At 40.7% G+C, this 26,629-nt stretch overlaps 1 protein-coding gene across 1 annotated transcript in view; it reads right to left on the bottom strand.

Annotated features, from left to right (window-relative positions):
* Positions 1–26,629, bottom strand: part of unc5db (unc-5 netrin receptor Db) — a 335,673-nt gene that overhangs the window by 18,305 nt on the left and 290,739 nt on the right. The window contains 2 exon segments of the mRNA XM_031296590.2: positions 929–1,156; positions 13,143–13,314. Coding sequence (XP_031152450.2) covers positions 929–1,156; positions 13,143–13,314 — 400 coding nt within the window.

Here is a 26,629-nt window from a genome sequence, read left to right as displayed (position 1 = left end):
TTTAACTGGTAGAGAGCACATGCTGAAGTCCCTGCTGCCTCAGACAGCCCAGGCTAAAAAAACATTCACACAAGATGTTCAGCTTGAATCTAGGCCATGACCTACAATATCTACTTCCGAATAGAGTAGAAATGGCTAAAGTGAAAATGTGCATCCTCACATTTTTGTGAAAGAGGTCAAAGTTTACTGAATTTGCCAGTTCTCTCTCTCTCTCTCTCTCTCTCTCTCTCTCTCTCTCTCTCTCTCTCTCTCTCTCTCTCTCAAAATCAAATGAAAAAACAAAACAAACAAAAAACAATAGAGACATTAAAGTCACTTATTGGCCAACAGTAGAACAAGATCAAATCCCTCCTATTGTAGCAGTCTTTGATGACCTGTTCACAAAAACATATTTTCTCACTTTTCTCAAGTGACATCAATGCAGATAGTTTTTGTAATTTGCTCATATTTTGCGATATTTGTCTCTGGATTTCTGCCTCGACCCAAGTACAATGGAGATAAATTAAATGTAATGTGTGCTTTACAAATTGCTGGGAGCTTTTCCCAGCTTTGAAAAATGACTTTCAAAAGCAAAGTGTCTTTTGAGAAATAATGTCCTGCTTACATTAGATAATCCACAAACCTCATTGTCAGTTTATATAGGGAAGAAATTGTCCCCATTAGATTATCCAGGCTAACGAGGACACTTTCTGGAAGAACATGTTGAATTTACTAAAAGTCATTTTTTTCAGCTGTGAACACCACAAAGTGAAAGTATCTGCTACTTAAGCCATTATTACTGGCCACATCCTCTTTATAAATAAAAGAGACTGTTGAGAACTGCAAGACACAATGCTACTGGAAACAATCATGACTCAACTTTTGTTGGATAAACAAAAGAGAAAAACAATGAGCTAGACACCTACAGTAACCAGTGTCCTTCACCCACCTGAAAGGCGTGTGGTGTGTCATCCACACAGTACACCCGCAGGCTGTAGCTCATGGAGCCGGCCTCCATGCTCCCAAACACAGCCAGCTTCAGTCTCTTGACGGCAGCCTGCGTAAGGGGCTCGCCCACCAGGGCGTATGAGCCCGGCTGGTCCAGAAGCAGATGGCAGCTTGTTGAGTCCATCAGACAGTAACAGGAAGTGGACTCCTCCTCCACTGACATCACTTCCTGCAATAAAGCACAGAGGTGGTCCCAATGAAGACATTTCATGAAGTTCCTCTCAGCTAGAACATGTTACATTAAACATCATCTAACTATTTGTATCCCGTTTACTGCTGAGAATAAAAAGGACTAAAAGATTATCTGCATTGTAATATAAAATTCAAACACTCACTACAAAGTTGCAATCTAGATAGAAGATATATTTTATTGATCCCGCAAGGTTAATATTACATTTTTTCACTCTGTTGCTACATTTGCTACAAATACACAAATGCCCAGGACCTATACATGCATTAAATGGAGAGCAGTTGTGTTCCTTGCTCAAGGGCACTTTGGCAGTGCCCAGGAGGTGAACTGGCACCTCTCCAGCTACCAGTCCACACTCCGTACTTTGGTCTGTACGAGGACTTAATCTGGCGATCCCCCGTTTCCCAAGCCAAGTCCCTATGGACTGAGCTAATGCCACCCCATTTAGATTCAGATAGTTATATCATGAACTCTGACTATGAAAGAACCAAAAACTCCTGCGCGCATTGTCGATCACCTGTACTCACTTTGTTAATGTTTTGGTTCTCAGATCTTCATTAGGTAAAATCAGAGCAGGTTCTTTCATACTATTCAAACACAAAATGTACATGGACCACTTCATATATTTCACCATGGATGTTCTTGGGAATGTATGCAAGAACAAAGGACGCATTGTGTCCATTGATGGTATATATGCCATTAAAAACATTATTTCATACAAATTTGTGGGTAAATTTATATATATTGAACATTTGCATAAAGGTCAATCATTCAGTCATCATTCATTAATCCATCTCCAGTATTTCAATTCAGTTCAGCAGAAAGTTCAGGCTGATGTAGAGATTAAGGTTGAGCAACAGCCAAAAAGAGAGAATTAGAACAGAAGGGTGTCCAGACCAGTTAATGTTTTAGGTTAAAGCCAAGGAGTGGTGATCAAGGATGTTGACTCTTGTCTTGGCGTGAACCATAAGCTTCCATCTCTATTACCTGATTTAATTAAATTTGGACATATCTTGTATGTCTTTCCAGGTACTTTTCCCAAAATCATCATTTATTCTCATATTATATTATTATTATTATTTAAGATTTCAAGTTTCATCAAATGTAATTCCTTAAAGGGAATTTAGTACTGTTCAGGTGATTAAAACTCACATTGTTTGTCAATAGGTAAATCTGGGATCAACCTGAAATTATTGCTAAATAGTCAGACATTATCTTACACAATGTTTGAGACACAATGTGTGAGCAACAGACTGTGCTACTTAAAGCAGCACAGTCTGTTGCTGAAGCCTATTGTAGAACTAAATATTCATGCCCGGAGCTACATAGATATGGCTAGAAATATGTGCAAATGAACTTCTCTATACAGTAGAATGTATTATGGATTGAGTTCTGGTACACTGCTGTTGAATAATGGTGTAGGTAATATAACACTGGTTTAAATCACAAAGCAAAAATCCACACAGGTTGTAAGCAGTCTCCCGAGAATGTATAGTGACTGATAGTTTTAGAACATAGCAAACCAAACAATAGTCATTATGAACAATACATTCATTATTTATGAGATGACAACACCAGCCACCACTACATTATTTCCAAGTGGAATGAAGGAATCTTTAATCATTTTATCATTTTTTCCTTTCTTTTCCTTTCAATCATCAGAAATTGAAAAGATGACATTATAACAAACCCAGCAGGAAGGGGGAATTATATTATGCCTAGTAATCCCAAGCCCAAGGAAATTTCTGAAAGAAATAAAAAATGTGTGTTTCTGCAACAAATGAGCCAGCTCATTCAAACAAATGCTGTTCAGGTACTCTCTCTGTCAAGCTTATTTTCATGACGGAAATCCTAAATAATATCACCAGTTGCAGTAAAAATCCCGAACTTTAAGGAAAATGTACTTGAACAAAACCTGCAAATGATATGTAATACACTGTATAGTCTATATCCATGAAGTTTCACTTCTGGGATTGCTCTCATTCAGCCGGAAATTCCACCAGATGTCACTCTTTTCGGATGTCCGTTTTCAGATGTCCCGTTACCTTCCACTTTCTTTGTGTTGGCATTTTAAACTCCAGTCGATTTATGAGGACTTAGGACTTACACCAGGATTTATGGTTAACTGCTCCTCAGATCTCTGCAGGGTAAATCCAGACAGCTAGCTAGACTCTCTGTGAACGTGCACATGTTCCACCAAAACAACTTCCTTCCCGAGGCTATTTTGCAGCGGCACTGCGCTTAGCACCGCCCAAGATGATTGGGATTGGTTTAAAGAAATACCAATAAACGAGAGCACGTTTTTCTCCCATCCTGGATTGCTGTGTGGACTAGCCAGACCCTCCTGTGCAGCGCTGTGGAGGAAAGTCTGGCAATGCGAGACTATACACTATATGACTATTACATATTTGTTTTAACCTACTTTGAAGCTTAAAGGTGATGTTTTTCTGCATAAGGATAAAGATAAGATAAATGTTATTGTTCCACATAGTGGTGCTGCCATTACCAGTATAAACATACAGAGAATACAAATAAACATACAGAGATACATAAACCAAGCAGAGAAAGGCAAAGTGCAACAAATTCATCATCCAAACCATCTCACAATATGGTCATGCAGTATGTTGCAAGCCCCATAGCAAGCAGTTATAATCCATGAACTACATGTGATTATACAATTTAATGAAGAGCTGTGAGACCAAACAGCATGCTAAAGCACAGCCTAAGGAGCAGTATTTATTCCCTCACAAATAATCACAAGTTAACTGGCAGTATGGCAATCAAAAGTCCTCTTAGCAGCCATCATCTTCTGCAAGACAGCACACCCACCTGTTCACTCACTGCTGGGTTGCATTAGAACACCGACATAACTGCCACACGCTTTATAATTTATTAAGTTATCTCATAATCCTAACGTGTTTTTACATATAGGAAATTATTGCAACAACATGGAAATACAATAACTAACTTTGTGTTGTTTTTAGGACACCAGCATACACCTGTCCCTTTCATCTCACAGTATCTCGGCCTCATGTCTTCCCCCTTTCAAATACACACAATACACTGGGGCCAATTTATTTTCTGTTGGCAAATACTGGTACTGTATCTCTCAATGAGATGCAACATAAAGTGAGAAAAGTTACACTTTCATATCAGGTATTTGGATTCCTTCTGTGAATACTTGCTATGCACTTACTATGCATTTTGTACATGCTTTTTACATCCTCAAAATGACAGCTTAACACACTATATTGCTTAACGCAATATGGCACTGAATAACAAGATACTGTGGCTAGGAGTCCTGAGGAGTGTTCTGTGGGTAGTGTGTATTCAAATGACAGCTGAAATAAGGGTATTTTAATAGCACTGTGCATTTGCAGGTATTATGCATTGTCAAAACCCTCCTCTCTCTAACTTTAGGTTAGTCCTCAATGGTAAGTCATTATTTTGAAGCAAGAAGCTCTGAGGATCTCTGCACCCTTTTAATAATAGAGTGAAATCGCAAAGAGCTGTGACTGTATTCATTCACATTCCCTCCGGTCTCCTTCCCTTTCTAATTCGCAACACTGGTACATCTTGAGAAATTGCCCTCTTACATCGAAAAGAAATAGTTTTTTGTCACACAATAGCAAACCCAGAATGCTTATAAAAGGCAAGGTTAGGTAAACATGAGCTTGAACTAAAAGGAGAAGGAAGAATCACAAACAAGCAAACAAGATGTCGGCAGAAGAGCTCTTCAAAACAACATTAATCTCTGACCGAATGACCTGAAGAGAGTTGACAAGGTTTGTAATCTTACAACGGTGGACATGGAAGAAGATAGAACATTTAAGGGAAGAGAGCAACTTCTGTTTCTATGTTTTGGCATCCATCTAATGTCTGTGTGTTACGTATGGAGAAGCACCCTGTATTAATGGGTTAGCCTTTGGGCTTGACTTGGGTATCTTGAAGCTAGCTAACTTTTACATCAACATGGTAACCTATGCTGCATGGCCAACCCTTGTCTCAAGCAGGTTCAGTTCAGATAGAACAGGTAGACGTGTTTTACCTACGATGTTGTTAAACTCTGAATTAAATGGGAAGTTGAAATCTGTGGTTGAGTGGATAAGTTATAATAAGCTTTGGGTGTGCAACATTGTATTTGGAACAATATTTTCTCTAGGCAAAAAATTTATGCTCAATCTCTACATAGATTATGTGTTGGAAAGTAAAAAAGACGAAGCTACTGGGAAACCCAAAAACAAATTAAAGCTGCAAGCAGCGTTGGACGGGCCCTTGCGCCTCTGCGCGCGTCGGGGTTACTGGTGGACACTGCTCCTTGCGACTGTGCATTTGCGGCACTCAGACACAACAAATCGTCACCAATGAAAACGGAACTCCCTGCCGAGTTCAATGATACCTCACACAAGACCCTACGTCGTACAGTTCATTAGCTGTGAAAGGGGGCGTGGCTAAATCATGGGGGGTGGGCCAAACCATGACCAATGAAAACGGAACTCTCTGTTGAGTTCAATGATACCTCACACAATAGTGTACAAGAAATGGGTCATTAGTTATTAAAGGGGGCGTGGCTTAAGCATATGGGTCTGGGCAAATTGTCACCAATGAAAAGGGAACTCTATGGTGAGTTCAATGATACCTCACACAAGACTTTACCTTAAATGGGTCACCAGTTATGAAAAGGGGCGTGGCTTAAACATAGGGGCGGGCCAAACCATGACCAATGACAAACAAACTCTCTGCTGAGTTCATTGACACCTCACACAAGACTCTACATCAAACGGGTCAATAGTTATGAAAAAGGGCGTGGCTAATGCATAGTGGGCGAGTCAAACCATCACAATCAAAAAGGAACTCTATGCTGAGTTCAATGATACCTCACACAAGACTCTACACCATACAGTTCATTAGCTGTGAAAGGGGGCGTGGCTAAAGCATAAGGGGCGGGTTAAACCATCACCAATGAAGAAGGAACTCTCTGCTGAGTTCAATGACACCTCACACAAGACTCTACCTTAATGTTATGAAAGGGGCGTGGCCTGAGTAAGTGGGCGTGGTTAAAGTATAGGGGGCGGCTCAGTATCACATGTAGACCACACATTATAAGTTTCATGTAAATCAGATGATGTTTGTCATATAAGGCTGATTTCCTGTTGCCAGTGGGGGGCGCTATGACCAAAAGTCAATATTGGCCTGTATCTTTAAGGTGTTGAGATGGTACAGACCAAATTTGAAGTCCATCGGATGAAATCTCTAGGAGGAGTTTGTTAAAGTATAGCACGTTGACTTTTAGGCCTACTTCCTGTTGCCACTAGGGGGCGCTATGGCTTTGAGTCAATTTTGTCGGGTAGATGTCCTCAGAGTTAGAGTCTTATGAATCATGAAACGTTTCGAGGCAATTGGACAATGTACACTCGAGTTATACCCACTTCCTGTTTCAAAGGCGAAACTCACAAAATGGCCGCCCCGCCAGGGCCATGCCCTATGAAGAAAAGTTTTTCTTTTAACAACTTTTCATCTTTAATGTCTTAAGATGGCACAGACCAAATTTGAAGTTGATCGGATGAAATCTCTAGGAGGAGTTCGTTAAAGTACGACATTTGGAAATGGCCAAAATCGCACAAATTTCGAACTTTCAATTCAAAATGGCGGACTTCCTGTTGGGTTTAGGGTATGGCTCCAATGAGGTTTTCTGTGCGTCTTGACATGATAGATATGTGTACCAAGGTTCGTGAGTCTACGTTAAACGTACTGCAGGGGCTCAATTTTTTAAATCTTGTAGGGGGCGCTAGTGAGCCATTTTTGCGCGCCTATTCCCGAAACCCTTAAAATACGTACATTTTCACCAGACTTGATGCGACCGCCAAATTTACATGACTGTAATTGTGTTACTTTTGTACCAACACTGATTATCATGGGTGAAAAATATAGATAAGATGGTTACTAAAATGGGAAATGGTCTTGCTACTGTATAATAATGTTTTATAACCAACAAATGGGACCAAGTGAGGCTACAGTATGGCAAGATGCTCTCTATGCCCACACACCAAAAACACGTAAAAAAGTGTCTGCTCTGAGCATTTTGTACTGGACGACTGCTTTTAAAAAGGGGGGAAAAAGATAATTGCAACCAGGACCACATCTGGCAAACCTTCTAATGACTGTTGAATGCTGTTTCATTAATTGAAGATGAAAGTCCTTTATGTTGCATTTTTGCTTGTGGTAAAACAGTTGTGCATGCAGAGGCCGCTGCAGCTCTTGAATATTCTTTATATCAGCCATCTCAATTGTTTAGAAAAATTATTTTCAGGACAAAAGCAGATAATGTAGAAAGCAGGCAAATCCTCTAAATACCAAGCTCTTCTAAGCGCTGACATCCAGCCAGGGGCAAACCTGTGGAATTCATTATTCTGACCCATAGTCGGCTTGCCAAATCTTTACATCAGATTCACATTTACATTACCGCATGAATGAATATTCTCTTCATTATCCCCCCTCCACCCCTTCTCTTGTCTTGTTATCATCTTGCCAGTCATTGCTCAAAAACAAAAGCAAATAATGCAAAGTGACAACAGCGATTGGGCTTGTTATGCATTTGGGTTTGGGATTAAGCTGTTGGGACTTCATCCAGAAAGGGGACATTGTTGCAACACATACACATAAAGAGCTGGAAAAAACATGTGTCCTGTTCCAAGCATTAGAGCGAAGCTAACAAGAAACACAAAATATTGCGTGAGTTGCACCGCTTGGTTGTTTGGTGTTGATGGTGTGCATGCGTGTGTGTGTGTGTGTGTGTGTGTGTGTGTGTGTGTGTGTGTGTGTTTTGATGTTAAATGTGTAATGGGGGTTAGGAGATGTTCGAGGAGGCAAATGGAGAGTCGTGGTCAGCAGAGAAACGATCTCCTCGACTCCTCCTGATTTCCTAACATCTAAATTCACCATGCCATGTCTTTCCTGATCCAGAAATCGATACTGCCCTTGCAACCACCACCACTTCCCTACTGAATGACAGCGTCCATGCCTCTTCCTGGCCATTACACGCTGTAATTGTTTCTTTAATATCCTCCTGCTGGACCAGCAGTGTTGCCTTCATGTGGCCTTATGTCACCCTCTGAACCCACAGAGAGCATAAGGCGGAATCAATGAGCTCACCCACAAAGCCCCAGCAGTCTTTTATGGCTCAAACATAACTCACCTGACACGTCATTGTGACTAACAGGAACTTTTATCACATAAAGCCCATATATAAAAGTCAGCAAACAGAAGGAGATAACAGAGTCAACAACCCATGGCATCTTATGTCAAGAATCATGACTTTAACGTCCATGTACAAATCTCACTGCTCTACACTGAGTGCCATCTGTTACATTCCATATAGAATAGTAAAAATAAAAAAAACAGGGAAACTAAGACAACCAATCTTGATGTTAAAAGACAACGAGCTGCCATACTGGCAAGAAAATACTGTAAACTATGCTTAGTCTTGCTGGCATTCCAATGCATTTCACATGAGATAATCTAATCAGACAAATATGCACACACCTGTTGTGTAAAAATCTGCAAAATGAAAGAAGCCCTAAACCAAATGTTGAATTTCATTGCATTCCTTTGGATCAAATGAACCTATAGAGTTTACATTTTATAAATTACAAGAGTTTTATATTTCAAAAGTTTACTCTAGACATTATTTGACAAATGCCATTCAAATGTGTGTAAGAAGTTGTAATTCACTTAAATTAATTTGGAGTTGTGTTTTTGTCCAATATTCATTCTCATCTTAGCTAGCTAGCTTTACTTTTGGTCTCCATTAACTCTTAAGAAACATATCTGTCATTTTAATAGAACTGTCAGCATTAACGCGTTAATCGCGATGCGATTAAGGGCCGGGCATAACGCGTTACATTTTTTTAATCGCATGCCGGCATTTATTAATTTATTTTACACTTCACTCAGCTTCGCGTCGTGCCTAACAGGCTACTATTTTGACCCTTTGCCGCACCGTTACTTATCATCAAGCTGCGATACTTCCTCCTGCTGCAGGCTGCAGGCATGATGGAGAAAGACAGCAGCAACACAGTTCTGAATGACGCTTTTTATTTTCCAAAACTCCCGGACGGCTCGTAGACAAGTTGAAAGCCAAATTAAAATATCACCGAAGCACGTCAAGCTTGAGCTACCACCTACGAGCTAATTAATGTGACTCAGGTTGATGCTACCCACTAGCATGCTACCCACTCAGGCAAAGCACTTGGAGAGTGCTACTTGCCGACCTGTGGATGAAACCAAATCCCAAAAAATTACTACAGCTCTTGCGAAATGGGTGGCAACTAACTGCAGACCTGTCAGCATCGTAGACGACTTGGGTCTTAAAGACGTACTGCGGTTGGCATGTTCTGACCCGTCTTATACACAGCTGTCGAGGGGGACAGTAATTTCACGCACAAAGCCTGTATGACACGGAGAAAGCAGCCCAACTGGAACTGCTGCAAGGTACTGCAAACGCTGTCTCATTAACCGGTGATCACTGGACGTCAGTGAGTAATCAAAATTATTTAGGAGTTACTAAACACTATATTGACTCTGGTAAGGATAGGGTTTTTTAGTTAGGTACTTGGAGGAATTGTGCAATAATGACAGATTCACACATTTTTCCTTTGTTTACAGTAAATAAATACTAAACAAATACAAATCTTAAAGTCAAGTTCATAAAGTAACTTTCTTTGCATTCATTTGATTCCCAATCAAGATACACTGGTAAAAATTGCTTTCAATTGTTAATATGTACTTAAAAACTGTTCTGAAATGCAAAATAATAGAATTTTAATCATGTGATAAAATATGAGATTAATCGCGATTAACTATAGAACTTCAGCGATTAATTGCGATTAAAAAACATTAATCATTTGACAGCCCTAAAAAAAAATTATCGTTTGACAGCCCTACATTTTAACATTAGAATTTATAATTTTCCTCTTGTCGCTAACTATGTCTGTCTGCAGTTTGATGCTGAGTGTATGGAGCTGTTTTGCTTAACAGCTGTCAGCTGCTTCTTGAAACAAGGATGTTTGAATTACGTTTTACAGCCAGAGAACCAAAACAACAAGCTAAAAGCGGCTGAACGACTCACTTAAGGTAAAGGGAACTGCAGAATTGGGGCTTAATTGTCTTTATTACACGGCATTCTGCCGTCTGCTAATTATTTATAACAGAACATTGCTAAGTCTAACAGACCGTTGCCATGCATAGCAGAGCGTCACCATGGACGGAGTTCAGATCACTTTGGACTTCCATCAATCCGCTGAAAGAAGTCCGGGTAATTTATAAGCTGTGGCAAAAAGTGGGGAAACGTGGAGCAAGATCCTGTCCTCCAATTCAGGCAATGACAGCAGATCTGTTGAGCGCCTTTTGCTACATCTTCATATAGCCTATAGGCTATGATCGCTAAGCCGTAACTTCAGCTGTAGGGACAACAAAGTGAATTAGTTACATTGCAACATTGTGTTTACATGTGTGTCAACTGCAGCGCCTGTGCGAGAAGGAAACAAGATGAATGACAGAAACGTCAACGTAAATATTCCCAAAGAAGTCCCATTCACTTTGCGTCACTTCACCATCAATGGAAATGTTCAGTTTCATGTGAATTATAATGACCACGAGAGCAGCTTTGATAGCCCGCTAGCTCACTTAAAGACGCCTCAGCTAATGTGTCAACCCACATTGATTAAAACAGCAAGCCGGTTGAAGGAATTTGTCCGCCTAGCTAGCGACAGCAGGGCAGCACACCATCACAGCCCGACTCATTTTGACGGTAAAATATAACAGGCTTTTGCCAGAAATGTATTGGCTGCAAACAGCTGGCTTTCGGGGAGCTCGTCACTGGAACAAGTTCGACACACACACCAGTCTGATGCCAAGCAAGGAGGGGGAGATACTGTGGTGTTGAGTGACAGACGGAAGGTTGCATGAAACAGCTACAGTGTTTACGTTGCTATGAATGCAGTGTTCCAACCGTAGAGACGGAACGGACTATTTTCTTTCGCGGAAGCAATACAATAGTTTTTAAATCAATAAAATCCTTTTTAAATCAATATTTTGTGTCAAATTATTGATTTATTTGGTAAGTAGCCATGTAATAAGCAGGAAGATTCAAGACCCCTCCACTTTGCATTGGGGTCCTGCATCACCCTGTCAGGGGTACATTACATGTCATTTAGCTGATGCTTTTATCCAAAGCGACTTACAATTGCTGTATATGTCAGAGGTCGCACGCCTCTGGAGCAAGTAGGGGTTAAGTGTCTTGCTGAAGGACACATTGGTTGATGTATCGCAGTGGGAATCAAACCCAGGTCTCCCACACCAAAGGCATGTGTCATATCCACTGCGCTATAACACCTCGCTCCACATTATCCCTTACGTAGTTTTGTCACTATATGCAATTCCTTTCACATTATACATGGTCATTTCATCCATTGTTAATATAACAAATATTGATAAGTGCAGCTTTAAAGCAGCCATATTATGCTCATTTTCAGGTTCATATTGTATTTTAAGGTTGTACCAGAATAGGTTTACATGGTTTAATTTTCAAAAAACACCATATTTTTGTTGTACTGCAGTGCTCTCTCTCACTGCTGCAGATCCTCTTTTCAGCTGGTCTCTGTTTTAGCTACAGAGTGAGACCTCTTTTCTTCTTCTTCTTCTTCTGTACTATCTTTGATTGCACTTGCACATGCCCAGTAGCTCAGATGTAGATCATGTCAGCTAGCTAGCTCCACAGACAGTAAAAGAAAGGCTGTTTCTACAACTTTGGTCAGTTACAAGGCAGGATTAGCTGGGAGACTTCTAAATGAGGGCGCACATGTAAGTAGTTCTTTTGTAGATTATGGTGAACTTGTGTGTGTTGTAGCAGTGCTTTGCTATTGAGAACGAGGTAGCCTGCTAGCGTTAGCATGCTAACGCTACGAGCTAATGGTTGCGGTTAGCCTGCTCGTTTCGGCTTGTGATGTCACAAGCCATGCCGATTTTTAACAGCTCACCCAGAGACTGAAGGCAGGACACATTCAGAAACCGTATCTCACTCTAAACAGCATGGATGGATTTTTTTCAAAGTTTGTATGTGTGTGGAAGCACCAGAGACACAAAAGAACACCCCAAATCCCAGAAAAAGTGATTTTTTCATAATATGGGCACTTTAAGGTTTACGGCAACATAAGCCAACAATCAACCCGCTGGTTAAGATAGTTGCTGTAATTGCATAAGCTAATAAAGAAACAGATGGGTAAACTGAAAGGAAAGCATACAGGCATACAGGTCTCTATGATGTGTTGACAGGTCCGCTGCTATTTGTTTGATTTCCGATTTAGTTTATTTTTTTTTCTTTTGTCGTCTTGGCATTATAGGCTTTTTTTTACCAGGTTGCTAGATCCAGATGTTGCTGCAGTTGCATAGAACAACATGCTATTTTAAGGCATGTAAACAACTGAGCAGTATGGTGGTCACATACATACATACACGTAAGACAGGTGGTCAGTGGGTGGAAAAAGGTTCTACATCTAAATCAGGTAAAAACAAAGGGTTAGCTACTGTTATTTATGGAGCCATGCATTGATTACAGCCTTCAATATGGTGACACTTTATGGTGAAATCATTAGTGCATATACTTTTTTACTGTTATGCTGTGACTGGTCTTTTTTGGTGTTTACTTTTTCTACAAAATCTGCACTTCAGTTTCATTTATAGTCTAGTCTTCAAGGTGTAGAATGCTTTGTAATGTAATCATAAGCAGTGGAAACACTGACGTTTGATGGGTTTACCCTGCCTTTATTCCTGTTGTCATTTAGCTACAAAGAAGAATAGAGCCATTGAGGAAAAAGAAAACAGAGGAGAGCGAAGCGCCATGTCTGAGTCAAGCGAAGATCTTGATGGGGTGTACTGTACTTGACATATGTGGGCCTGCAGCTCTCACCTCCCATTTGCTGTCCTGTGTTTTCCTCTTGAGCTGGATGTTCCAGTTCTCGGTGTCCACCTTGGCACAGTGAGCGATGGTCATGGCCACTGGGCAGGAGAGGTCCAGGCCTGGAGGAGCATACATCACCTCTGGACCCAGGAGAATTTCACAGCCTTCCAGTGTTTGGACACTAAACACACCGTGACACACACACACACACACACAGAGAATGAGACACATTGTAAAAAATACATTAAAAGAAGTTTTGGACCTGCAGAGACAAGATACAGCCTATGTTTACATGTGGTGATGTGTCAGCAGAATGACTCTGTTTAGACATCCTGTAATTGTGCCTTTTGATGGTTGCTTCTTTGCTTTCCCACCAATACATTCTCACTCCCAACTCGTCAAATACTGAAGCTTGGTCAGGACCCCTTGGCGTCACTTTTTAATGCTCTGGATAACCCTTTGGCATCATTCTTCAACGCGCTTGGCCAGGACCTTTGACGTCACTTTTTGATGCTCTGGGTCGGGACCCTTGGCGTGCAGGGGTAAAACCACTTTGTTAGAAAAAGATTGATGGTGGGCAGTGTTGGGAAGGATACTTTCAAAATGTATTTCGTTTAAGAATACAGAATACATGCCCAAAAATGTAACATATTCTGAATACTTGGATTACTTGAATTGAATTGCATTTTATAAGTGTAGGAATGCGGCCATCACATACAGCTTACTAAACAGGCCTATTCTGGTGTGTTCTTCTGTTCCAACTGGTTGAATATGTACCTGAACAAGCAGATATATTTTTGTATTTGTAGTCCCGAACTGCATACTACAAAAATGTAACCGCAGTCTAAGCTACCACGAGCTAATTTTAGCTAACGTTAGCTAGCATGTCAAATGGGGCTAGTCAGTCTTTCAACGGCTCTGGGGCTAGTAAATCAGCACGTAGGAGAATGTAAAGTCGCACGTCAACTATAAAATAGGGAGGTGACCAGTAAAACTACAGCAGACGACTACCCTTGGCTAATTTAAAAAAATAACTTACATCAAGATGCTTCTTAAGGTTTGAGGTGGAGTAATTTGGACGCTGAAAGGAGGTTGGTTGCTGGCAAGCAGAGGTTGCACTGCACAGTTATATTTTGTTCTCCCTGTTCTTTCTTTAATGTGAAATGCTGTTTGAATTTCCAAGATAGAAATGCATTCCTGCCCTGGCTCTGTTGTGCCGGTTCCGGCTCCATCTCTACCTCTATCAGTGATCACGCAAATAGCTAATTTTTTCATTTTCATATTGGGGCTTCTGGGAAATGCATGGAGTTGCCTTAATTTATTCAGAGAGTGAATAAACTCGTGAAACAGAGAAGTATCGTCATGTAATCCATTGATTTCAACAATGTAACGGTATTCTAAATACCAACTATTTAAATTGTAACTGTAACGGAATACAGTTACTCATAATTTGTATTCTGAATACGTAACGCCGGTACGTGTATTCCGTTACTCCCCAACACTGATGGTGGGTAAACAAAATGTACGTTTAAGTGGCACGCAGGACAACAGGACAAGAACCCTGGTCTCCTGTGTGAAAGTCCTGTGTTGTTCACCACCCCAAACTACTCCAAAGGGTGCTTTGTGCATCGGTATCTGACACTAACGGCCACTGACTAACGACACACAAGTGCCAGTATTTGACAAGTTGGGAGTGAGAACAGGTTGGCTTTTCAGCATCATATCACCATGCATTTTTTTGCAGGTATGTAAAAAATTGCATGGCATTGAGTTTCCTGCACAACTACATTCTTTGCACTCTAAGCATCTGTGCAATAAATGAGTATACAACAGTGTGAAATGCGTCAGTGTGTGTTGTGTTAGTGTGAAATGCTTAATGAAGCCTGTACTACATTCAACAACCAAAAATGTGAAACAGATCAGCCACATTGGGCCTGGTGTTGTCCATGGCAGCTCCTTTCTTGCTGTGTGCATTGTTAAGATTGTAGGCTCTGATCTTCATATAACTTTCCATATTTAACATTTTTTATTTATTATCAGAACCATTATACTGTATGTGTTTAATATCTCTCTTTGAGTTGTTGTTGTTGTTGCTGCTGCTACATAAGAAATTTATTGTGGACTCTTACTCCTCGAATATGTGTTATTGCTACACAGCCAGGCTGCAGGATTTTGTTCCAGCACAGGTGAAAAAGGCACTGTATGCCTAATGATGTAGTTTCAAAATAGTGTTAGATTCAACACAATCTGCTGTAAGAGAGAGTCTGCATATCAAAAAACAATTCTAGTTCATAACAACTTATTTTTTGTATTTTGACCATCATTTCTATCAGATTATCTATGATAACAAGAAAGAAACATGAAAGAAACAAGATATATGAGCAGTCAGATGACCACATAGATTGCAAACAGTTTAGCCAGATCATCAACCACTTTATTTTGGAGGCATGGGCCATGTCCAGAAAGACAGTAGCACGGTGTGAAAAAACTGAGTTGGCAGAAGGCTCCTGACGAAAAACACGTCGTCCAGTGTCTGTATTTCATGTTTTGCGTTTGTCTTTAATAGTAAAGCACTATGTGACATCTGATCAAGACAGGTACAATAAATAAATTGTTAACTCAAACTGTCCTTCTTAGATTGTATTTCATTGGCTCACTGGCAGGGGCGGACTGGGACAAAAATTCGGCCCTGGCAATTCCGTCTCTACAACATTATTTTCTTTATAATTGCAAAAACCAGGCTCACGTGAGATTATGGCTCCAGCAGTATGAGGCGCACTTACAGGCTTTCATAATTAATAACACACAATTCATAAGACCTTCAAATAAACTATAATGGCACCCTTTTGTTCATTATTCAAGCTAGTGTGGCTCCAGGAGATGGCAATGCCAGTCTGTCGGTCCATAGTGATGTCGGTCAATCAGTTTGGTCCAGACTGAAATATCTCAATAACTATTAGATGTATTGCCATTAAAATCATGGTTTCCAGTGAAATATCTCTATATCTACTCTAAGGACTGTCATAATTGTTCTGTACAGATATTTATAGTCCCCAGAGGATGAGCCCTAATGAATACTTTGGTTTATAACCAAATGCCTCCAGAACTAATGACATTCCCATCAGTGTTAGCTGTACTTTGTGTTAAGTGCTAATTAACAAAACATTAGCATTCATATTTAGGCCAAAGCACTGCATTTTAAATGGCACATTTTTTTAAATATTTTTATTTTTGTTACACCCCAACTCTTGAAAACAAAAGTGAAAGCAAAATCTGAATCTAACACAAAAATAAATATTGCAGGTTAAGATATATGGCTAAAATATAAATTAAATATATATATAAATTAAGTAATATAATTTGTGTAAACAGTATTGCAAATACACAGGTGTACACAGTTCTTAAGCAAGATATATAAAGACAAAGTGATGGTTTAAAGGTAAAGTGACGTGATGAGAGAGCTCAGAGCTCAAGAGTTCAAAAGTCTTATGGCCTGTGGGATGAAGCTGTGAGTCTGGTTGTGCGGAACCGGATGCCAGACAAATATATAGGCTACATACAAAATAACTGCTGCATAACAGTTGTTTTGCTGACGTTGAGATGGAGGTTGTTGTCTTGTCACTAAGATGTCAGGGCACTGACCTGCTCGATGGTATTTTAAGCCCCCAACGTCTCCTTCCAGGCAGCGCTGCAACCATTGACTTCTTGGCACCTAACCCTAACCTTAACCCTAACCCTAACCATAGCCATTTCCTAATACTAGTGCCTTCCAGGCAGCGCTGCCTGGAAGGAGACGTTGGGGGCTTAAAACACAGATAAACCTCTGACCTCCTCACTTTAGGCCATCTCATTGCTGTCGGTGATCAGGCCGATGACGGTCGCGTTGTCATCAACTTTATGATTGTGTTGAAGCTGTGGGCACACTTTGCGTCAAAGTAAATGCTCCTTCTGGCTGCTGACATCCTCTCCAGACTTTCCAGTTACTGCCTCAATATCTGACATGCCATCTCATTGCACAACCACTTCACCCTCTTCCCTATGTTTCTAAGCTCACAGTCAGTTTTTCTGTTATGTCCTCTTTACTGGCCAAAAGAGAGCTCTCGATCCTTCAGCCAACAGCACATTTAATGTAAAGTGTAGGCAAGGAGCAGATTACCTGCTCCTGTAACTCAGCCCAAGAGTCCGGTAGCAACCTAAAAGGTTAGTAGACTCTCTCCATTCTACTATACGACAGCTTCTTAAGGCCCTAGATGAGGTGCATTATTTAAAGTGAGGAATGACTCACTCCTTGGGGACCTGGGGAGCCGTGCAAAGTGGCAGATTGGGCCAGAGAGGAGACGGCGGGCTTAATAAATGCACACATTAGCACGCTCCATTAGCTTCATCTTTATTTGCTTGTAGTCTCCCACCTGCTTGTCCCACTGTGCTTTTGTCCATTTTTAAGTTGATGCAGACACTTTATGGGGTGCATGGATGCATTTTTTCAAACAGGTATCTAGAGGTGAAGCTTCTTGCAATTATCTAGCAAAGACATACTGTTTTAGTTCTCCTGCTTTGATCATCGTAAAATCTATCTACTGCTACCGTCTCCTCTTACAGTTTTTTTCGATTGCTAAACGACAGTGGTCACAACTGAAGCCACATGTGCAAAACTCTAACCACAGTCTGCACTACCAACAGTCACCTGAGCTTAAAGCTACATTGTGTAAGAATTTCTCCCATCTAGCGGTGAAATTGCACATGACAACCAATTGAATATTTTTTCTACCCTTCCCATTCCGAGCGTGTTTTAACTCCTACGGTGGCCGAACCCGAAATTAGCTCTTAGCGTCTCCATCGTTTACACGCAGCTGTTCTAGCCACTCCAATATTAACTTTGGTCTTGTTGCTTTGTCTGTCGCGTCTTAATTCTCTTTTTCGCTGTGGCATACGTCACGGTGTCACTGAAGAGGGCGAAAGGCGGAGGTATGTCCCTCTTTGGCTAATGTATTTTAAAGATGGAGGCGCAACATGGCTGCCGTCATTCGAGCGACTCACTCATATGTATTCTGAATGATTCTAAATGGCAGATTCTACGCTTACGAGAATACTTTGATTAGTTGGTGGAAGTAATTACACATGAATGAGCACATAGTATTTGTGAAAGAACAAAAGGGTTTTTGCTAAGAATCAACTCAAAAAATTACATAATGTAGGTTTAAATGTGCACTATGAGTTCCTGCATGGTCATTAATTTATTTTATTTCATAACATAACCAGTTTTTAAGGTAAACAAGAAGGAATGAAAATCAGCAGTTTGCTTCAATAGATATACATTTTTATTTTGTCTGTAGTAATTTAGATAATTACTGGAAAAAAAGGTAATCAAGGTGTGTAATAGTAACACAATCAGCCTGATGGTTGACTTGCCCACGAAGCCTCTGCAGCCGACTTCCACTGGGCAAAACTTGGATTTCCATCCGCGTTGCTCAGCATCAGCTGCCAGCTTGGTGTACTTAAGGCTCTTGCGCTCAAATGCCTCCTCTACAGCAGTCTCCCAGGGAACGGTAAGCTCTATGATGTAAACGGTGTGGAGTGAGGAGGACCAGAGCACAAGGTCTGGTCTGAGGTTCGTTGTGGCAATCTCAGTAGGGAAGCAGAGCCTTTGGTTCAGATCTGCTGCCAACTTCCAGTCACGAGCCCCTCTGAGCTGGCCGATGTCCGATGTTGTATGGACGTTGGCTGTCTTTGCACCTTCTGGGATGAACTCCCTTGCAGATGAAGGATGGAATGCTGGAGGAGGCAGGGCATTGATCTTTATCCGTCTGACCTCCAAGGTAGCTGCTAGGCTTCAGGACATGGTTGTGCCACCAGGTATAACGGCCTTGTGACAAGCTTGTCTTGCAGCCAACCAGTATGTGTTTGAGGTTTGCGGGGGATGGACAGAGGGGGCACGTCGGGTCTTCTCCGTACCACTGGTTGAGGTTTGAGGGGGAAGGCAGGATGTCGTACGTGGCATGTAAGATGAAGCTGATGTGAAATGCTTCCATGCCCATCAGCTCCCTCCAAGAGAACTTTCTCCTCTCAACTCCCTCCCATCTCATCCACTGTCCTTGCTTGGCTTGTGAGACAGCCTTCGCACACCTCGTTGCCTGCTCGTGCCGACGCACCTCCTCGACGACCAGCCGTCAGCCCTGAGCTGGAGCTGCCCTATGCCATGATGGTCTGCTCTTTTCAAGGCCGAGGCCTCCTCTCCCCTGTTGCACAATGCCAATGATGTTTCTGTGCCTGAGGTCTGACTTCGCCTGGTGAGTAGCTGCAGCTGGGTTCCATTTCCTTCCGGTCACCAAGGTAGGAGCTGTTTGGGAAACACATTCGTCACGGGACTCTGTTAGTGTCATTTCCAGCCTTACTTTAGAGCACTTAAACTCTTCTGCAAGGCTGGAAACAGGAATCTCCAGGATGCCTCTTCCATACAGCCTGATGTTAGTGAAGCATCTGGGGAGTCCCAGCCACTTTTTGGCAAATGAGCTGACCAACCTCTCCAGTTTTTCTACCTTTGAGATTGGGACCTCATAGATGGTAAGAGGCCACATCAGCCTGGGTAGTAGCCCAAACTGAAGGCACCACAGCTTTAGCCTGCCAGGGATCATGGTCTTGTTGATACTCTCAAGGCCACACATGGTGTCCTGCCTAAGCTGATCCACTTGCTCTGTGTCCTTGAGGGTGGCATGGTACCAACGTCTAAGACTCTTGACTGGCTTCTCTGCCACTGTTGGTATAGGCTCCTTGCCCACATAAAACCGATGTTCCGACAGCTTACCCTTGAAGACTGAAATGCTCCTGGACTTGCTTTGCTTTATTTCCATCCGGGCCCACTGGATGTTCTCCTGTAGCTTGTTCAGCAGCCGCCTAGCACAAGCCTTGGTTGTAGTGAGGATAGTCATATCATCCATATAGGCTCTGATGGGAGGGAGACAAAGACCAGATTTGAGCTTCTGTCCTCCTGCTACCCACCGAGAGGCGCAGATGATGACTTCCATAGCCATCGTGAACGCTAGAGGTGAGATGGTGCATCCTGCCATTATTCCTATTTCTAATCGTTGCCATGCTGTGATACACTCGTGTAAATCAGGTCTCCCATTCGCTCCAGCTTCTTGACTGCAGTTCCCCTCAGTTGTCCCAGGAGGTTGGTGATGTCTGTGTCAATCCTCTCCCACTCCTTTTTCTCACAGGATTTTGGCCACCTGACTTGTGGTTTTCGCCCCTGGATCTTGTTCTCGGTTGTAGGCTGTGGCAGGTTGGGCTTGTGGGGCACCACTATGCTTGGCTCCTCATCTTCCTCTCGAACAGGGGGATTGATGTCCTGCAGACTTTGGTTTTGGTCCTGCTGCTGAACTTCACTTGACTTATTCTGTATAGCGGTCAATGCGAGGTCCCTGTTGCTCTGACAGCAAGCACTTTTTCAAGCCTTGGTGTCTTCTCAGGCCTGCATAGGATGTTTCCTTGGTCCAGCCACATCTACAACTCTGGAGCTTAATTCCTGGAGTAGGTGTTGTCATCTCAGGTGTCTTGTTGATCATCATTCTCGTTGTCTGTTGCGTTCCTGGGTCAGTAGCCATGTAGTCTGTCTGTGAGTCATCATCCTCCAGAGCTCTCGCTGACTCTGGGGGTGTTTTCTTCCTTGAACTTTTCATAGCCATAGATGGGTGGGACCTTTACACTAGTAGTGCCAGGTCCCTCCTACCACAGGGAGCTAACCTGGGGCAGGCCCGTTGGGGTCTTTCCCTCCTGCCAGCTGTCTTTCCAGGCTGTCACCAGGTCTTTCCCTAGTTGCCAGCACATATTGTTATCTTTGCTCTTGTGCCTGTTCACTGTTTCTCTGGAACATTACAATGTATGTAAACTGTTTCATTCTTACTTGGTGTTTTAGAGTCTTTATGAGCTTTCCCTATATATATATATATATATATATATATATATATATATATATATATATATATATATATATATATATATATAGTTTCTAAAACAAGACACTTGCTTAGTTTTTCAGCTAAAATTGCAATCAACAGTGTTTAAAATTAATGAATATCCATTCTGTTTTGAATGTGTGGTTAACTGTTTTGACAGCAGTGTGATAGCATTTGAAGAAAGTGCTGTAGATCCACAGTACTGTGCAGGTCGTGGTTAAAGTCATGGGATAGGTGTAGAGTTTTGAAAACGAACTACAGTTTGGTCCACATGAACTGCTGCTGTGCAGACTAATGTTAATTTCGTCAGATGAGACGAGACTAAATATGTTCGTCAACGACCTTTTTTTCCATGACTAAGATGAGACAATGACGAGACTGCACCAATGTCCAAAAATGCTGACTAAGACTAAATTAACGTGACGAAAAAAGACGAGACTAAAATGTTTTGCATAAAATAAAAACTAAGATAAAATCTCTCTTCATTTTCGTCTACAATCATCTCTACTTTTTCATCATGAGAGAGAACTAGTGCAGTGCCCGTTTGGAGCGTGTGCCTGTTCTAAACAGGCCAATTGCTTGGTTCCCAGTATTTTTTTCCCCACGACTTTATCTAACTAAGCGCGGTTCAATCAGGCGCGGCTGTGGCTGCGGCTCATCTAGAGATTCGGCGTGTCCCCTTTTTTCCGTCTAGCCTTCACACATCCAGTTAGCGATGTGGGCAGGGGAGGGAGGGAGGAAGCCCCGTTCAGCCTGCTGGAGAAGCCGCTCTTAAACAGCTTGCAGAACGGCCGGAGAAATGTATCCAACCGCTGGCAACAAAACAACGTGCTGTAGAGCCCAGGAACCCTGGCGCTTATCTAACATGTGTCTGTGTATGATTGTATTTGCATGAAGAAAGAGGCTCGATATAAAACCAGACGCGTTTAACAAAGTTGCATTCAACAAAAAACATTCAACAAGTGTATTTTGCCAGGTAATTATGACATTTAACCAATATTTGAGATGTGTGAAACACTATTTGACTGAAATTGTTATCAAAAATAATTTATTTAAAAAGAGACTAAAATGTGTTGACTAAAACTTGACTAAGATACCTTGAGTTCTCTTTTGACTAAAACTAGACTAAAATGACGAGACTAAAACTTGACTAACAAAAAAAGATATGTGAATGACTAAATATGACTATAACTAACAAGGACATTTGGCACAAAACTAAGACTAAGACTAAATTAAAAATAGGTCACAAAATTAACACTAGTGCAGACTGTAGTTAGAGTTTGTCTCCAGTTGTGCCCACTGTCGTTTAGCAATCGCAAAAAACTGTAACTGCAAAGCATTCATCAAAACAACTTCATTAATCAAGGACTGGCAAAGTTACTTGATTGAAAGAACAGCTTTGTAAAACATTAACAATAACTTAATTAACTTAATTAGCTAATTATGAATCTGTTTAAAAAGCACCAAGGCAGCCTTGATTTATAATAAAATCATGACTATTCAACTAACTTTGATACCACTCATCTCTAATCCCAGACCTTGGTGTTGTGCAACCCACTTGACTGGGAAAATGAAGGTAAGCAACAAGGGCAATCACTTGAAACAACTCGCTATGCTATTTGGTCCCATATCATTAAGAGTGCTACTTAAATAACAACAAATAATGTCTGGAATCACAGAACAAGTTGAATAAATGCTTGAAGCACCCGTGCAATTGACATACAATTGGTATGTTTTGCCAGGTTGAGGTATTATTTTGTATTTTCTTACTTTTGTACTGCAGACAGTGATTTTTGTAGGGCTGCAACTAACGATTATTTTCTTTGTCGATTAATCTGTTGATTATTTTCTCGATTATTCGATTAGTTGCTTGGTCTATAAAATGTCAGAAAATGGTGAAAAATGTCGATCAGTGTTTTCCAAAGACAAGATGACATCCTCAAATGTCTCATTTTGTCCACGACTTAAAGATATTCAGTTCACTGTCACAGAGGAGTGAAGAAACTAGACAATATTCACATTTAAGGAGCTGTAATCAGAGAATTTTTAAACCAGTTAATCGATTAGGTTAACCGGTTAAATAGTTGGCGATTAATTTAACAGATGACAACTAATCGATTAATTGATTAACTTTGCAGCTTCAGATTTTTGAATCATATCTAGAAAAAACATGAAATAAAATGTTGGACACTTTTAGGACCAATTGCTGGCTGATGTTTAACAACCATTTGTTACTACTACTACTACTACTACTACTATTAAAAGTCATCATAACAATGTGTCATTTTTGCCATGGACAGTACGTAAATTTCAGTGTCTATTGGTTTAACGCGTTTCAGAGTCCATCTCCATGTACTATATACCCAGCTTGTCATTACAACTTTTCATAGTAATTGTTAATGAGTTCATCAATAATATCAATATCCCCATCCCTTTAATACAAACTTTCAAATTTTTCATAGCTGATATTGCCCTCAAAATAAAGCAATAAAACCTTGTTATATCATTAATACAGGTCTTATTATGAAGATATGGTTGATTTTATGGTGGGGCCTTAGGGATTGCAATGTCAATCGATGTTGAGCAGTCGGCCCATCTGTTTGCACTCGCAAGATATCGCAACATCTTTTCAGATTTCTAAGAAATGTGCTGTTAATATTCATGGTTTTCAGACAATGATGTAGGCTGATCACTTGGTTCCTCTAGCACATATATTGGGCCAAAATTTGCCCTTGTACAAAATCTAATGGGCAGAATATATTAAAATCTAATAAGCACATTCATTCTCCCTACAGGAGTCTTCTCAATTCTGGATGCTCCATGAGCTGTTCTCTAGCATCACCATCAGTCCAAAATGTAAGCTTGCCGTTACAAATTTTGAAAGTTTGAATTTTGATGATGTGCAGTGGCGGTTCTACATTGAATTACACCCTGGGCGAGACCCCCTTCGAGCTAATGAAGGATTTTTGCAATTGAGAAATATAATTTTCTCTTTCACTTATGTTGTTATAATATATATATATATATATATATATATATATATATATATATATATATATATATATAAATATACCAAAATACAATCAGATATATAAAAAAATGTAACAAGAGGAGAGAACAACAATAATATAAAATATTAAGAATAATATGCAAATAAAATAAATAGCACAAGTCCATCACACAAATGTGAAAACAATAAAGAGAATTATTACACTATTGCACTAAGAACAGAAAATATAAACTAAAACTAAAACCTGACCTTTCTGGCCTTCCTTGATGCAAAATCATCAATGGTGTTATCGTATGAAATCTGCTCCCCTATTGAATGATTGATACTGACGGAAAGGCCAGTGAGCCGTTCCTGGGATATGGTTGACCTCAGGTATGACTTGATCAACTTTAGTTTTGAAAAGCTCCTCTCTGCTTGAGCCACAGTGACTGGCAGAGTAAGTGCAATCCTGAGAGCAGTCCAAAAGTTGGGGTAGATCGCCGCTAGATCCTTATCATCCCCTGTCCCCCCCCTTGTCCGGACCGTTCCATTTGGGAGACCAAGCAACATATGCGCCGATTTATGTTTTCCTCTGTGGGTGCTCAAAAAAAAAGTAGTCAAAAAATGTTTGCATTTCAGACGGCCAACACAAACACACATGCCTATCAACTCAATAATAAAGCCGTAAAGTAGGCTCTTTCAACTCAGGATAGGATTGGAGATGAAAAGTTTAACTGACACATAACCGCGATCAGCTTCGTGGTTGCTCAGTATTAGTGGAACATAATGGCCAGGGCCACTATGTCAGAATGTATGATGAGTGTAAATTGTTGTGTTTTCAGTCTCATGTTTGCAATAAAGTAAGTTATTCACATAAAAACTAGGGCTGTCAATCAATTAAAAAATGTAATCTAATTAATTACATACTCTGTGATTAATTAATCGAAATCAATCGCATACATAATTAACGGTGCCTGGACCGACTTTTTAAGAAAGTAAAAAAAAACAAGAAAAAACAAGAAGGGTACTAAACAACAGTCGGTGACATTAAGGAAGGCTTGTTTATTGCTAGGCCATATGGTCAAACTGAAATGATTTAATAATAATGTATAACAATAACAATAACTTATTTCACTAATAAATTGCTGTTGAACGACAAAAACAACCACCAGATGGGAAAAGGACATTTAACAATAACTTTGAATGCACCATGAGGCTGTAGTTTACCAGTTTCATTGAACGCACCGTCTGTGTTGTTTTTCCGACAACGGCAGTTGCATATTGTTACGTGTTGGAATCCTCTACAGTAAAACAGAGTCAAACTTTACACCGTTTAGCGTTAGCTGTCAGCATTGTAACCGTTTTTAATCCAGCTACTAGCTAGCGGTAGGCTAACGTTAGCTGCTGTTGAGTATAGTGTTAACTAGCGTCACGTGCAGCGGTGTTTGTGTTGCCTGTATCGTCTGTTTCAGAGCATCCGAGAGAAGCGCAGACATATCAGTGGCATCAGATTTTGGTAGCCAACCCTATTCAGGAAGAAGATTTAATAAATGTTCCAATCAATGATCCAGGCAGCACATTCTCGTCTTCCTCCTTCATTTTACAGTCGAATGGTGGCTAGAACGGCTCCGGGTCAAACGTCAATATGGAATGGATTAATCTGCGTTATTTTTTTTAACGCGTTATTTTTTCTCAGATTAATTAATTGAAATGAACGCGTTATTTTGACAGCCCTAATAAAAACATACAAAAGATAAGTGTTGAATGAGAGGGTGACATACATACATGACAACATCACATAAGCCACACAGTTAAAACAGGCAAGTAGAAGGAATGCCTTTGTCCTCAACATACTGTAAATGGATAGATGAATTATTCTACCTCTGGAACAGTCAAACATTTCAGATTAAGATGGATCTCAGTTTGAAGTTTGACAGCTATTATTTCTAAAGTGTAATGTCACCTTGGCGGGGACATAGAGTTGTGTGCTCTGGACTGAAACCATGAGCGATGTGTCCATCCAGAGATATGCGCTGTGAGATATATGGAGCATGAGAGCTGATGGCTTAAAGCTGGAGCTGCCTTGGCTCTCCATCCAGAAAAACAGATCAGCTGGGTCAGCCACTGTACGCAGCCTGTACTCTGACTAGAGGGTCAAGCATCTTACGCACTGGTGCATTTGTACTGACAACCATGTATATTAGATTATCATTTTAGCATAGCCTGTAAAAAACAATGGACGAAGCTTCCGGGCCTGAAAAGTGAAGCCAACGTGAAAGGTGCCTTAAAATGGCATTCTATCTAATTTCCAGCAGTGGGGTGACTCCAATGGTTACAAAAAGAAGTCTGTTTTTATAGAAGTCTGTGGGGAAATCACGCTCCTTCTCACTTGATTTATTACCTCAATAAACATTTTCATACTGAGTTGTGGCATCAACAGCTACTTTCAAGTCTTCTGTAATACAGCATAATGTTACTTTTGTAAATGATGGTCCTATTTGTTTTAAAATAGACAAGTGGGTGGCAGTAGCTCAGTCTGTAGGGACTTAACTTGG

Source organism: Sander lucioperca, chromosome 2, assembly GCF_008315115.2.
Source record: "Sander lucioperca isolate FBNREF2018 chromosome 2, SLUC_FBN_1.2, whole genome shotgun sequence".
Classification (NCBI taxonomy): domain Eukaryota; kingdom Metazoa; phylum Chordata; class Actinopteri; order Perciformes; family Percidae; genus Sander; species Sander lucioperca.
The sequence above is the reverse complement of the archived record's forward strand: the minus strand, read 5'-3'. Positions and strand labels throughout refer to the sequence as shown.